The sequence below is a fragment of the Patella vulgata genome, chromosome 5 (genome assembly GCF_932274485.2).
Source record: "Patella vulgata chromosome 5, xgPatVulg1.2, whole genome shotgun sequence".
NCBI classification, from domain to species: Eukaryota; Metazoa; Mollusca; class Gastropoda; family Patellidae; genus Patella; species Patella vulgata.
Genome location: NC_065883.2, coordinates 15,523,317 through 15,537,152, shown reverse-complemented (window position 1 = coordinate 15,537,152; position 13,836 = coordinate 15,523,317). Strand labels below are relative to the sequence as shown.

Below are 13,836 nucleotides of genomic sequence, written 5' to 3'. Positions count from 1 at the left end.
ACTCTATCAGAAATAAATTGCCCCTTGAAAAGGTGCAATATGTGACTGATGTTATAGGGATTAATTTGTCTTAAAATAGCTACACCTCATTGGATTTTTGTGTGTTTATCTGTTTTCTTGGATAACAGAGAGAGAGAGAGAGAGAGAGAGAGATGCTTTAACTTCCACTAGGCAAAAACTAACATATGGTGCGATTTTATTTCAATAATCCACTTGCGTTTAGGGGTGTCTTTTGTCGTGGGAGTAACATTAATCAAAGAGATTTATATCCTTTAAACACATTACTCAATTCAGAATCCTAAATAACAAAAATCATAAAAGATATAAAATACTGTATTTATTAATCAAATTCAGCTTGATATATAATATATGATTCCATTAACAATATTTTATAACATCATAAATAAAGACCATGTTTATAAATTTTTCAAAAAAATCGAAACAGAATTATTTAACAATAAATGCTTCAAAATAATATTTCAGGGCCTATTTCATCACTAAAACTAAAACAACTTTATGATTATTAATTTAACAATTAACCCTGTAAATTCAAAGTAGACTTCATCACAACCCTTGGGACCTTTGACAGACAAGGAGGCAGAGTACTTCATGATTTAGGGAGGAGTATTTAAAAAATGAAAAAAACAACAACAGCATTTTACCACTTTTTTTTATGATATTTCAAAAAGAGTAATATATGCCACAAAACAGGTTTATTTTAAAGTAACAAAAATTAAAGAAACTTAGAAATAAATGATAGTAAAATTGGCACTTGATTATGGATCAAACTCCCAGAAACTATAAAAGAAGCCAGAAAATCCAAGTCCTTTAAATCATGCTTGAAGACTAGCTTATTTAATTGTGAATACCAAACCTGACAGTGCAGCTCAGCACTATTGAGTACAACAGTTTTAGATAAGAGGCAATATACAAATTCACTATTATTATTAATATTAGAAACTTGTGTTTGGAAAAAACAGAAATAAAATAAGCTTTGGTAATTCTAAAAGATATTTTGGTGAAACTAAATGTTTTTCTAGCACTTTTTATTCAATTCTTAATGCACACTGTTTTATAGTGGAACTATTCATAGATCAGGAACTGGTCCCCAAAGCACTGCACATTGTGTTGTTGCTTTTCTTCTTGGGGGTTGAAGGTCAACGCTCTTCAAAAGAAGCCTAAGGCTCCACCAATTACAGTATGATCATCATGAAACTTGTTCTTCGGACAATCAGGCATTGATCGATGGTTGTCACAATTCCAAGATGTCAGTGATGACGCCATGCTCGGTTCCTGGTAAATATAGGATGCACATACTTGTTTTCTGTTTATATTCCAAATGTTTCAAAATACATTCTTTAATAAACATTAATATCTATAAAAATCTTTGCTTTTTCCACCAGTTTTAGATAAAAGTTTAACATCACTGATTACCATATCCTTGGTTACTGCTTTACACATGTCATAGATTGTTAATGCAGCTAAAGAGACCGCAGTCAGCGCCTCCATTTCGACTCCTGTTTTCCCAGAAGTCTTAGCCAAAGAATGGATCGAGACACTTTTTTTTTCATCATTTAACACAAACTTAACATCTATTTTAGACAAGTTAATATTATGACATAGTGGTATTAAATCGGATGTTTTTTTAGCGGCCATTACCCCAGCAATTTGAGCAACAGTTAACACATCGCCCTTCTTCATTTTGTTTTGTTTCAATAAATTGAATGCCACATCACCGAGGTGAATAGTTGCGACAGCTTCTGCTGTCCTGTTAGAATTAGATTTCCATCCAACATCCACCATATTGGCTTCCCCTTCCATATCTGTGTGAGTTAAAGAATCCTCTTGCTTTTGAGAAACTATGTCATCTGCACTATTTGACTGATCTTTAGATTGACTGAATCTCTGACGTCTGTCCTGTTCCCAGTAAGGGAGATCACTCTGTTCAGAACTTCCATTATTTGAAGAATCAGATGAGAATAACCTATATGATGAATACCCTGTATATGATTTTTGGTGTTTTTGAAAGATTTCTGCTAAAGAAAAGTTCCATCCACTTTTTTTCATAAAATCAACTTTGTTTTTAGGTTGAATCTCTCCATCAAATTCAAAATATTTTCCTGGTTGCCTTTCGATATGGTTATTAGTCATAGTCTTGTCACTATTGTTAACAGTATTTACAAAAACAGCTTGACGAATATTTTCAAGTTGATTATGTCCATTAAACAAATTACTTAAATTACAATTTTCTTCAATAATATTATGATTCAATGAAGCCTTCACATTGTGCGCACCCATATATGATTTATTTTCACAATTAAAACAAGTATTAAAATATTTATCACAATCATAATAATTATTAACAGTCATTATCACAATATTCACTGGTATATCATCTGAGAATGTTGATTCATCATTCTGATTCTTGTAAATTCTATTTGATTCATCTATAAATATATATCATAATAATTGGTTATAATATTAAATTAAAGTAGCTAAGTCTCTATCTCAGTATCATCCAAAGTATTCGACATTGAAAACACAAATTATTTGTCAATTTAAATCAACATTGATGTTGTGATCTTACCGGGAAAAGATGGGCTTCTGCTATCCAATATTTAAGACAAAATAAATATTTTACCATTGGTACACGTATCATGTTTCATAATGCGTTTCAGCGTCATTTGTAACAAGGGAATCAAAGAACGAGGCTAGACATATTCCACAAATAATGTTAAACAGTGACCCCATATTCTTATCTGGAGAGCATGCACAACAAATACTATCAGTGTAGACTGGAATAACCAGACGCTAGAGATTGCCATTCGATTGATACTTCTGGCGTATTATGAGGAACATAAATGATTTGAAATTATGTTAAAAACAGAAACGATTGAATGTAAATCAGTTTATATACATTCATATTACATTATTTGTGTCAATTTCTAGGTCCCAAATATAAGCGATTCAGCTCCTTTAATCAATTATAAATTGTAATTTTTATGACATTGTGTTTTGAATTTAAAAGTTTTTAAATAAATGTTAACGATTTTTTAAAGTTTTCGTTAAAGTGTCACTATTTTACATGTGGCTGTTCTACACACACAACTGATCAACTCAACAATCTGTGAGACTGTGTTTGTTTTTCAGATTTCATTATCTTTCTGGAGATTATTATTTGAAAGAGAAATACTACTGCCTATATGAAACATTACATACTTGTAGAGGGAAAGTTGATCACCCACCGATTAATATCATTGGTCTGTTTGTCATCTTAGATAAGTTTATCATTCCTGTAAAATTAAATAAAAAGATGTTTACAAGTTTTAGACAATTTTAAATGACAACAGCAGTAAAAATACATATGATACTTAAAGATAAATTATGGGAGATTTTATTAGAGAGTTTGCCATTCTTGCTATAACAGTTCAAAAATAGATGATAAAAGAAGAATATATTGAAAATTTCAGTCAAATTACTTTATTCTGAACAAAGTTATCACCGTTGTAATTTTTGACTAGAAATAGGAGTCAAATCCCTCTTCACCGTCTACGAGAATGCAGGCCGTTTGATTGACAGGCGTTAACTCCACCTACATAATCTCGATTATCAAGTAACGGTTTCAATTCGTATCACATTTATTTTTACTACAAATTAAAAATAGGACTTTTATTATATAGATAAGAAGCGAAAGTTTTAAAGGAATAGACCACACCAATGAGGCATAATTATAGCTGACTTCTTCAATCTTGTTAGCCTGCGTGTACTGCCGAAGCAGACAAATTGAAATAGGAAACATTGATCCAATGGGGCTGCATGGGCTGCAATTCAACTGGGGTGATGTTAGCTGCGATGTTTATCAATTTCCATAATTTTTCTGTAAACGCAAGTGACAAAAAAGCGGATAATACTGACATCCAAACTCTCATTTTAACCACAAATAAACATAATATCAGTAGCGTAGATAAGGTGAGAGCAAGGGGAGGAACGATCCCATGGGCACTCTTTAGTTCACTCGAGCTCTCTAATTTTTGTTTTATCACATGGCATTGGAAGAACTTTATTCCACCAATACTAAATAATGTATAATGAAGGTAAAATTACTTTGCACCCTTCTTTATGTGCTTGCTTCCCCTCGGTGGCTCAGTGAGTCAAATGTTGGTTCGCTAACCTGAAGTTCCCGTGTTCGATGTTGGTGTTGGCCAAGAAAGTTCACCTGGATTTCCAGCGAAGTTCCTCCTTGTTAGTGGTGCAAGACTGGGGGCCTGGCAAGGGACAATGTATAATCGTTCGGATGAGATGAAAAATCGAGGTCCCATGTACACATTGATGTGAATGTAAAAGAACTCTTGACAGCACACTGCTTGGGGTGTGCCTGTCTTCATTAGCCCAGTTGGTGCAGAACAGTAGGATGTTAAACTCCATTTCATTTCATTTCCTTTCCTAACCTGGCTACCCGATTGGTTGTAACAGCCTTGTTGTAAGTTCAATGTTTAAAGATCATAACTTTCTTTGTCAGTTCAGCTGAAAGAGGGAGAGAGAGAGAGAGAAATGGGGTTTAACGTCCACTCGACACAAACTAGGTCATTTCGGGACTAACATATGGTTCAATTTTATTTCCATAATTCGCTTGGGGTCTTTAGCAGTGGGAGGAAACCGGAGGGCCCGGAGAAAACCCACAAGGTTGGACACGCGAATCTACTCCTTGTCACGAACAACCGGAGAATCGAAACCACACCAGTTGACTCAATGACAGACTTCATGATACTGCGCACACATGCTAACCATTCAGCCATCCAACCCCCCACTCAGCTGAAAGACATACCTGCATGTTGTTTCTTTTTACGTTTAACAGCAGCACCGATTATTTCTAACATTTTTTCTTCTGAACTTTCATTTCTCAAAGCATCTCGTAAAGACACTTCAGCATTACCATGAAGACAGACCTAAATACAAATATATAAATTAGTACCATGGTTTCATTTCAGTCCTTTATTTTGACAAGGGATCAATACTGACAAGGTTGGAACATACAGTTTAAGTATTTGTTCAGGGGCGCGTTCAGGAATTTGAGAAGTAGGGGGTCTGGGCTAGAGACAATGTCTGGGAGATTAACTGAGAATTTGATAAAATCAGATGTCATGAGAGAATTTTTTTTGTGCTCATTTACGTGCGTATATGTATAGAATTCGAGCAGTATCAAATCAAGCTCTGTGTTATATTTGATCAGTTTCGACTAAAGGGGACATGATTTTTTATTCATCTGTCTCATTAAGAGTGATGACTTGGATGGATTCTCATGTTATCACAGAAATGACTGTAGCATTTATTAAGAAAGACTGGTGACTTGGTATCATGGTATCACAGACATGACTGTAGCGTATACTGGTGACTCGGATGGAATGTCATGGTATCACAGACATGACTATAGCGTATAATGATGACTCGAATGGTATATTATAGTATCACAGACACAACTGTAGCATATACTGGTGACTCGGATGGAATGTCATGGTATCAAAGACATGACTATAGCATTTTCTGGTGACTTGGATGGATTGTCATGGTATCAAAGAAATGACTGGCGTTTACTGGTGACTTGGATGGATTGTCATGGTATCGCAGACTTGGTACAGAAGGTGGGTATAGCCATGTAACTCACCTTTAGATTCCCGTCTGCTGTTAATCTTAGTCTGTTACAAGTTCCACAGAAATGTTCACTCATAGACGTTATAAATCCTATTTGACCTTTAAAACCTGGTACTTTATATGCCTGATAAAATAAAACATATATATATTAAAAACTTTCTAAATTCAACTCTCAGTATTATATACCCAAAAATATTAAGAATCGTGTACCATAATGCATTTTAGCGCTATGTGTAATAGCAAAGGAAGTCCCCTCTACTTCTTCCTGGAAAAGTATATATCTATATATACTATTCAAAATAAGTAGGGGATATTTTATTTTTAAGTGTTATTAAAGTCACCTAATGAAACTGACGAAGAAACAAATGACAAAATGAAATGAAGTTCACATTCATCGATTTATTCCAAATGATCGTTAGACTAAGTAAGGCACAGACTGACCATTATAAGGGTAAAATGATACCCGGGGTCAAACAGCAAAGTTACCACAGCATCACAACCAAGTCAGTAACGGGTAAATCCTCCTCTGTTTGCCAAACAAGCATTGATCCGACATGGCATACTCCTAATGAGACGTCTAAGGTCATTTTGGTCCAGATTGTCCCATTCCTGTTGCAACGCAGCAGCAAGTTCTTGGACATTGGCAGGACGTTGTTGACATTGACGTAACCTCTGTCCAAGCATGTCCCAGACATGCTCGATGGGGGAGAGGTCGGGACTCAGTGCTGGCCAAGGTAATGTGGTGATGTTCTGTTGTTGGAGGTAACCTGTAACGATCCTGGCCCTGTGACATCTTGCGTTGTCATCCTGGAAGATGAAACGGCGGCCATGACGTCGTGCGAACGGCACAACATGGACTGCCAAGATGTTGTCCCGGTAGTACTGGCCTGTAACACGCCCTGCAACAACATGTAAAGCCGTTCTTCCAGCAACAGTGATGCCTCCCCACACCATAACAGAACTACCCCCAAAATCGATCAGGTCTGATGACGTTAACGTCTTGGAAGCGCTCGTTTCGACGACGCCACACCCTCCTACGTCTGTCCAAAAAATCAACAGTGAACCTTGACTCATCTGAAAACATCACATTGCTCCAGCGTCGATTATCCCAGTGTTGACGATCCCTACACCAACGACGTCTTGCCTGAATGTGATGATCTCTCAAACAAGGGATCACGCGAGGACGTCGGGCGCGAAGGTGACCCCTATGCAGTCGATTCCGAATCGTCTGGCCACTCACTCTCACACCAGTGTCTGTTTGAAGACGAGCGCTGATCTGATTTGCTGTGATGACACGATTTCTCAAGGCCAAGGTACGGATAAATCGATCCTGGGCTTGAGTTGTCGCCCTTGGTCGACCTGAGCGTGGTCTGTCCTGTACAGATTGTGTATCACGGTATCTGGACCATAGCCTGCTTATGACAGACTGAGAAACATTCATCGTCCGATCTGTAGCATGCCAAGGACACGTAACCTTTCATTTTGGGTAAGCCGACGCATATCAAAATTTGTTTTCTGGTCACTAAAACAATTAAACTGATGTTTCCACCCTGGAATTCAATGCCACAATGACTGTAACATTCAAAGTCAGAGTCGTGCAAATCTTGGGTTGGACCCCCATGATGATCCCAAGCATCACCTGCATTCCATGCGGTAGCTATTGGTGCGTTTGGGCGTCACATGTAACTGGAAATGTTTCTTCTGTTAGGTTCTATAGTGACTTTTTTCGTAGTCATTTGCATATTTTAGTATTATGGCCCCAAAATCAAATATCCCCTACTTTTTTTGAATGGTATATTATCAAATACATGCAACACACTGTCGCTAATTTTCGAGGGGTGAAGGGGAGGGGACTTTCTTTTCCTTTGTTATGCTATTGTAGGTCTAATATCATTCAGTCTGTCTTCCTCTCTTCAAAATCCCTGTATCCTTGCTACTATAAAGCAAGAAATCATATTTTGGATGTAATTTATGCTATAATTCAAATATATGTACCAGACTGTATTAGAGTCTGAGGGTATTATACATTTTCAACATTATTGGGGGTTAGAGGCTGACGTACCTTTGATGTATCGTTTTCTTTATCCCCTATTTTAGTTAAATCAGGGAACTGGGATTTAATGGTATCTAACATTTGTTGGTAGGACACCATCTTCTGAAAGTTCCATTTGTTACCACCAAATGGCATATATTCTATAAAACGTATATCAACATTCTGAAATTGGGAGAAATACGAAATTATTAAAATCAAAATTTAACTTTATTTGCGCCATGACTTGGCTGTATTGAATTGACATTAAACCTTATTTTCATCTTTACTGCTTAGAACTATGTGGGGCCCGCAATAATCCTGTGGTAAGGGTAGTGGACTCCTGACCATAATTTTCAGGAATGGGTTTCATTTGTCAAGGCCAGTGCCTGCAGGGCTGACAACTAAAGTGTTGCTCAGTTGTTTGGATGGGATGAAAAACTAAGGTCCACAGATGTAAAATTTAATAAAAGGTAAAAATTTGCCTTCCTAGGACTGCATACATTATCACAACAGTAGAGGCATTGTGTTGACCAGACTTGACCCAATTCGAACTATTGATCACAGAGATAACACACACTGATTTTCTCTCATTTGAAAGACTTTTGGCTTTTGAATTTACTTACTCTGTTTTCTGTAAATGCTACAAAATCACAAATTTCATCATCATTTAAACCTCTCATTACAACACAGTTTACCTGAAATAGAAAATGATAAATAGATTAATCTTAAAGATACATTATGGGAGATTTTTATAAGGAGTTAGCCATTCCTGCTATAACAGTTCAAAAATAGATGATGAAAGAAGAATATATTGAAAATTTCAGTCAAATTACTTTATTCTGAACATAGTTATCACCAGTGTAATTTTTGACTAGAAATGGAAATGAATTCCATCTTCACCGATTCTTAGTATGGCCGATCATTTCATTGACAGGCGTTAATTCCACCTACATAATCTCTGCTGTCTTTTGTCTGCTGTCATCATATCCGAATTTGTGTTTTACCTTTTTGGATTTTTATAACAATTGGACAAAATGAGTGAGAGGGTAAATATTCATTCTTACTTGTATTTTGGGCATGCATTAAATCAATTGAATATAGGACATAATAATATTATAATACAATTATGATAAATCTATATATACACCAGTGGCGTCGTGCCTATTGCCATTGGGGAAATAAAAATATTTTTATTGATATTATTAAGACAGAAGACCTGTCCGTCTGTATTAGTTTATTGCACTTTAAATATTTTAGATGTCATTTGTTAAGGCATCGCTCAACAGCGGCCTCGCTTCGTACACTCTATCATTTAGCCTCAATCCGGGAGTATGACGTCAACGTAATGATTAATCTCCGATCACGACGCCATTTAAAATTAAATCAGTCAACGAAATCCCGTTTAAATCCAAGCTGAATCCAAGCCATCCGTGGGTCTACAGAGTTAATTTTGTGCTTGTTGTGTAAATAAAGATCTAATATATAATTTCTATGACATCTGAAGCCTAAATAAAGACTTGCAATAATCAGATTTAGCTCTTGCATAATGTATGTTTAATGGGGTTTAACGTCCAACACAAACTAGATCATTTCAGGACCAAAATTTGGTTTTAATTTTTTTATTTCAATAATTCGCTTGTGCGTAGGGGTCTTTAGCAGTGGGAGGAAACCCGGAGGACCCAGAGAAAACACACAAGGTTGGACACGCGACCCTACTCCTTGTTACGTACAACCGGGGATTCAAAACCACGCTGGTTGACTCAATGACAGGCCTTATGATACAGTGCACACGTGCTAACCATTCGGCCATCCAACCCCCCAGTAAACCAAGATGGAAACAATATAAATTTGGAAAAATCTACTGGTTGCGAATTACTAGTTTGACCAGCAGACCAAGTGTATGCAGTGCTTCAACAAATGAAAGCTAGAACACAACACAAACTAGGTCACTTCAGGTCATTTGATTTAAATTGCATACAGGAGTCTTTTGCTGTCAGTAATCCTGAGAACCTAGGGAAATCCAGTAGGTAAAGGGAAGTAACTACAGTTAACTTACCAAAACAATGACATTGCACAAAACAATGACATAGCACAAAACAATGACATTGCACAAAACAATGACTTAGCACAACTTGTAGAAGGTAAATTTAACAAACAAAACATTCAAAATGAAATGAAATTGGGTTTAATTTCCTTATTTTCAGCACCAACTAGGCTAATGAAGATGGGCATACGCCATAGAGTGTGCTGAGAGAAATTTTTTTCCCCAGCAGCAGCGATACTCTTATTTCGAATTTCAAATGTCAAGGGTTCTTTTATGTGCACTCCAATGTGCACACAGGACCTCATTTTTATGTCCCATCCAAATGACTAGAAACTGTTCTTTGTCAGGCCCACCGTCGTGTACCACTGAAAATGGGACACCACAACAGAAAATCCTGAGGAACTTTCTCGGACAACACTTCGAGCAAACCCAAGACCTCTTTGTTATTGAGCCAGTGCCTAACTCACTGAGCCCCTGTGGCTCACTCGATACATAAGACATGTAATTAATATCACATATATTTACCTTAACAGGATGAAATCCAAGGTCTACAGCCGTTTCTATTCCTTTTAAAACCTTATCATATCCTTTACGTCTGGTGATAAATTCAAACTTTGCGGGAATTAAACTGTCCAGACTTATATTAATCTGATCTAAACCAGCTTGTTTTAATTGAGGTAGTTTACGGGACAATGTTACTGCGTTAGTAGTAATACCAATAGCTTCTAAACCTAATGGTCGGAAAGAATTAAGGCCTTCTGAAAAAACAAAATAAAATATTATTTATTGATGATGCATTATAAATGTAGGATTTAGATAAAGACATTGACGTCGTTGCTATAATAGTTCAAAAATAGATAATGAGAAATGAGTATATTGAAAATTTCAGTCAAATTACTTTATTTTGAGCAAAGCTATGATGGGTGTTGGGAGTTTTGATAAGAAACAGATTTTGGTCAAATACCATTGCCATGTGATAATAAAAGAAGTATTGCTTGTCAGCATGATGTCCATTTTAACTTTATATTGCAAGGATGGTCTAATCCATAAAATATTAAGCAATCAGAAGGACTTGAGAATCATTATGGGCTTGTTTCTAATGGCATTTAGTAATTGAACTAGAGTATACAGGTCACAATTCTATGGAATACAATTACTGCTTATTACTGAGCAACAAATTTCTAAATAATAATCGAAATAGCACTTAAAGCGAGAAAAATAGGCAGATTTCGCTCATAAACAATACAACTTTAATATGAAAATCCAGCTTGAATTATAAGAATATATGTATATTCGCTGAAACGAAAATGGAATCAACAAAGTTTGAATATGTATTATACGACCAAGAACATACCGATTCCAAGCGAGCAACAGTATACAAGAAAACTAATTCAACAAACGGTGGTTCATGTAAGACACAGATGTTTTAGTAGTTATAATTCAGTAATATCTTTCTTAAATAATTTGTTATGTTTTGTTGTATACTGTTGACGTCACGCCCGTTAACCGTTGTCACGCCCGTCAACCGTTACCATGCCCTGTGTAATCAAACTTCATTTGTATTTTTCTTCTGATGAGTGTGGAGTACCACATGAAACTTTAAGTAAAGAACTTACAGATTTCATATTTTTAATTATTTATGTATACATATAATTTCATAAGTGATTTTAAACAAATTAAAATGTCATGAAATAGGTATTTTATTTTAAAGAATAGAAATGTGTAATGAAATAAATACAACTAGTGATAATACATTTCTTCCTTGCTCATATTAATTTCTTATTTAACAGTATAAAAATTGCTCAGAAAAGAAAATATTCAAATGGATTTACTTCAACTAACCTATAATTTGTATAAGATCTTTTCTAACTAGAGGTTCACCCCCTGTTAATCGTATTTTCTGTACTCCTTCTTTAACAAATAATTTAGATAAATTGAGTATTTCATTGGTTGATAATAGCTCATCTTTGGGCGTCAAATCCACTCCATTTTCTGGCATACAATACTGACCTGTACGAAAATCAGGTATAAATATATTAAAGATGCATTAAGGAAGAGATAAATCCGCCTATTGCAAGTCTTTACTTTGGCTTCAAATGTTATATAAATTGTCATATTCACATGGCAAGCCTATAATCAACCCTTTAGACCATCGGATGGCAAGATTTAAATGGATTGAAACCGATCACCTTTTACTGGTGTAATTTAAAAATATGAATCCAGGTTTACTTTATATTAGTCTCGACTAACAAGTACTGTTGCTACGATAATAAACAATCTATGCCATATCTTGTCAAGACTTCAAACAGTGATAACTTTGCTCAGAATAAAGTAATTTGAATGAAATCTTTAATATATTCATTTTGTATTATCTATTTTTGAACAGCTAGCACTTTATCTAAATCTTACATAATGCATCTTAAAATTCATTATCACTCAGGATACCTGATGATGAGAGAGGGATGATAAATACTAATAAGATAAATAAATTTTGGGTCAGTTGAAATTAGAGTATGAAGTAGAATCAAAACATTAATATTGAGAGAACATCAATCCTAAACATTCCATTAATCATGTTTATAGCAAACCAAAATATTACCAACGAAAATACATAGCCTAATTCAAATCTGGGCAAAAATTGTTTAATCTTCCAAATCGAAAGATAGTCCTTACTTACATCTAAGATTACACCTCTCTGTTAATGAAATGCGTAAATATGTATGTTGTCTTTGAAAGGTATCTGTTAAAAACTCAGAAAATGGTCTAATTGTTTGTTCTGCAAGTTTCTTGCTTCTAAACGGTCCATCATAATCATTAACATTCTAAAATAAATAACAGCAAGCTGGATAAAAATGTCCAATAGTTTTGATATCTTGTACAGTGGAACATAATAGCTGTTCATCAATTTATTTTTTATATATAATGAAATGTTTACTTTTCTGCACCAACCATGATAGTGAAGGATTTTAATAGCTGATCATGCAGTGGGGAAATGTACCTGTTCGTACCATTGCCCCGTTAACCTAGGATTTTGCCCCAGCTTTGCCCCAGCTTTGCCCCTCCAACCACCAGCGGTTAGAGCCGCCACTGACTGCACAAAGTCTGTGACAGATGGCTTATGCACTGCCATTAATCTATATACATGTAGAACTAGAGATAAGATAAAATTTATGCAATGACAGATTCTCAGATTCAGAACTAGCTATGGTGGTCATCAATTTAGATTTAGGCCTTGCTCTTTCTGATACAACTGGATATTTTGTGAGGGGTTGTATCAATTATTAACACGAATTCATAACTTATAGAGTTCTGTATAAACTCAACTAAATAAACAAATAAGAACCACAAATTTAATATAGGCTACTATTACGTTGCATGTTTTGGTTTGTGGGGCTCTCGGGGGGGGGGGGCATACATTGGAACTTTCCGCTATTTTTCTCAAAGTTATTGGCAATAAAAAAGTTGTATAAACTACTTACCTCATCAGACTCTGTCCTGGTATTGGGACTATTCGAGGAGCTATGTGGTCGGATAACCTGGTCAACCCGAACAGAGCCTCTGACACAGTTCCCGTTATTTAACAGTTCACTGAAATAGCCTATTAATCCCTGTCGGCTGCTCTGGAGGGTTAAATTCTGTAGTCCTGACCGACCTAACATGACTGTCATCTCGGATCTATGCTAAAACAAAAAAGTACTTGATACTTATACCATGTTGTCTCTTTTAAAGTATTCAACAACTTGGAAAATCATGTTTCAACATAAACCTCGAGCAACACATCCCACTTCGGGTCAAGGTCGTATCATTTTCTGTCAGGATAACCAAGAGTTAATTTTGCTCTGCACATCACATATTATATATTAGAAAAGTTTTACCCTATTAGATTTGCAGGTTAATGAAAACATATTAAACTATACAAGGTTGTTACGATCCTAACATACATACATGGAGTGTGTTAAACTGTTGAATCGACCATATACCTACAGAGTCTATTCAAATATTTTAATATACAAACCCATGGATGCAACGTTTAAACATATATATCCATAAAGATTATTGATACGCAAACATATCGACAAAGTTTATTGATACAATCATCTGCAACAAGGCT

The 13,836-nt window shown here is 35.5% G+C and overlaps 1 protein-coding gene across 3 annotated transcripts; it reads right to left on the bottom strand.

The window, feature by feature from the left end:
* Positions 1 to 317: 317 nt before the first annotated feature.
* Positions 318 to 13,519, bottom strand: LOC126822656 (molybdenum cofactor biosynthesis protein 1). 3 transcript variants are annotated; one of them, XM_050551639.1, is made up of 10 exons: positions 13,205 to 13,519; positions 12,403 to 12,547; positions 11,568 to 11,735; positions 10,251 to 10,483; positions 8,305 to 8,376; positions 7,712 to 7,864; positions 5,663 to 5,773; positions 4,826 to 4,946; positions 3,246 to 3,293; positions 318 to 2,447 (listed from the first exon to the last, which is right to left on the bottom strand). In XM_050551639.1, exons 1-10 carry the CDS (start codon positions 13,391 to 13,393, stop codon positions 1,369 to 1,371), a joined length of 2,319 nt encoding a protein of 772 aa, XP_050407596.1. In that variant the 5' UTR covers positions 13,394 to 13,519; the 3' UTR covers positions 318 to 1,368. The 3 variants fall into 3 exon arrangements, with proteins under 3 accessions (XP_050407596.1, XP_050407597.1, XP_050407598.1); XM_050551640.2 differs by having other exon boundaries at positions 2,307 to 2,447; positions 3,220 to 3,293; XM_050551641.2 differs by having other exon boundaries at positions 2,336 to 2,447; positions 3,200 to 3,293.
* Between the last annotated feature and the right edge of the window lie 317 nt (positions 13,520 to 13,836).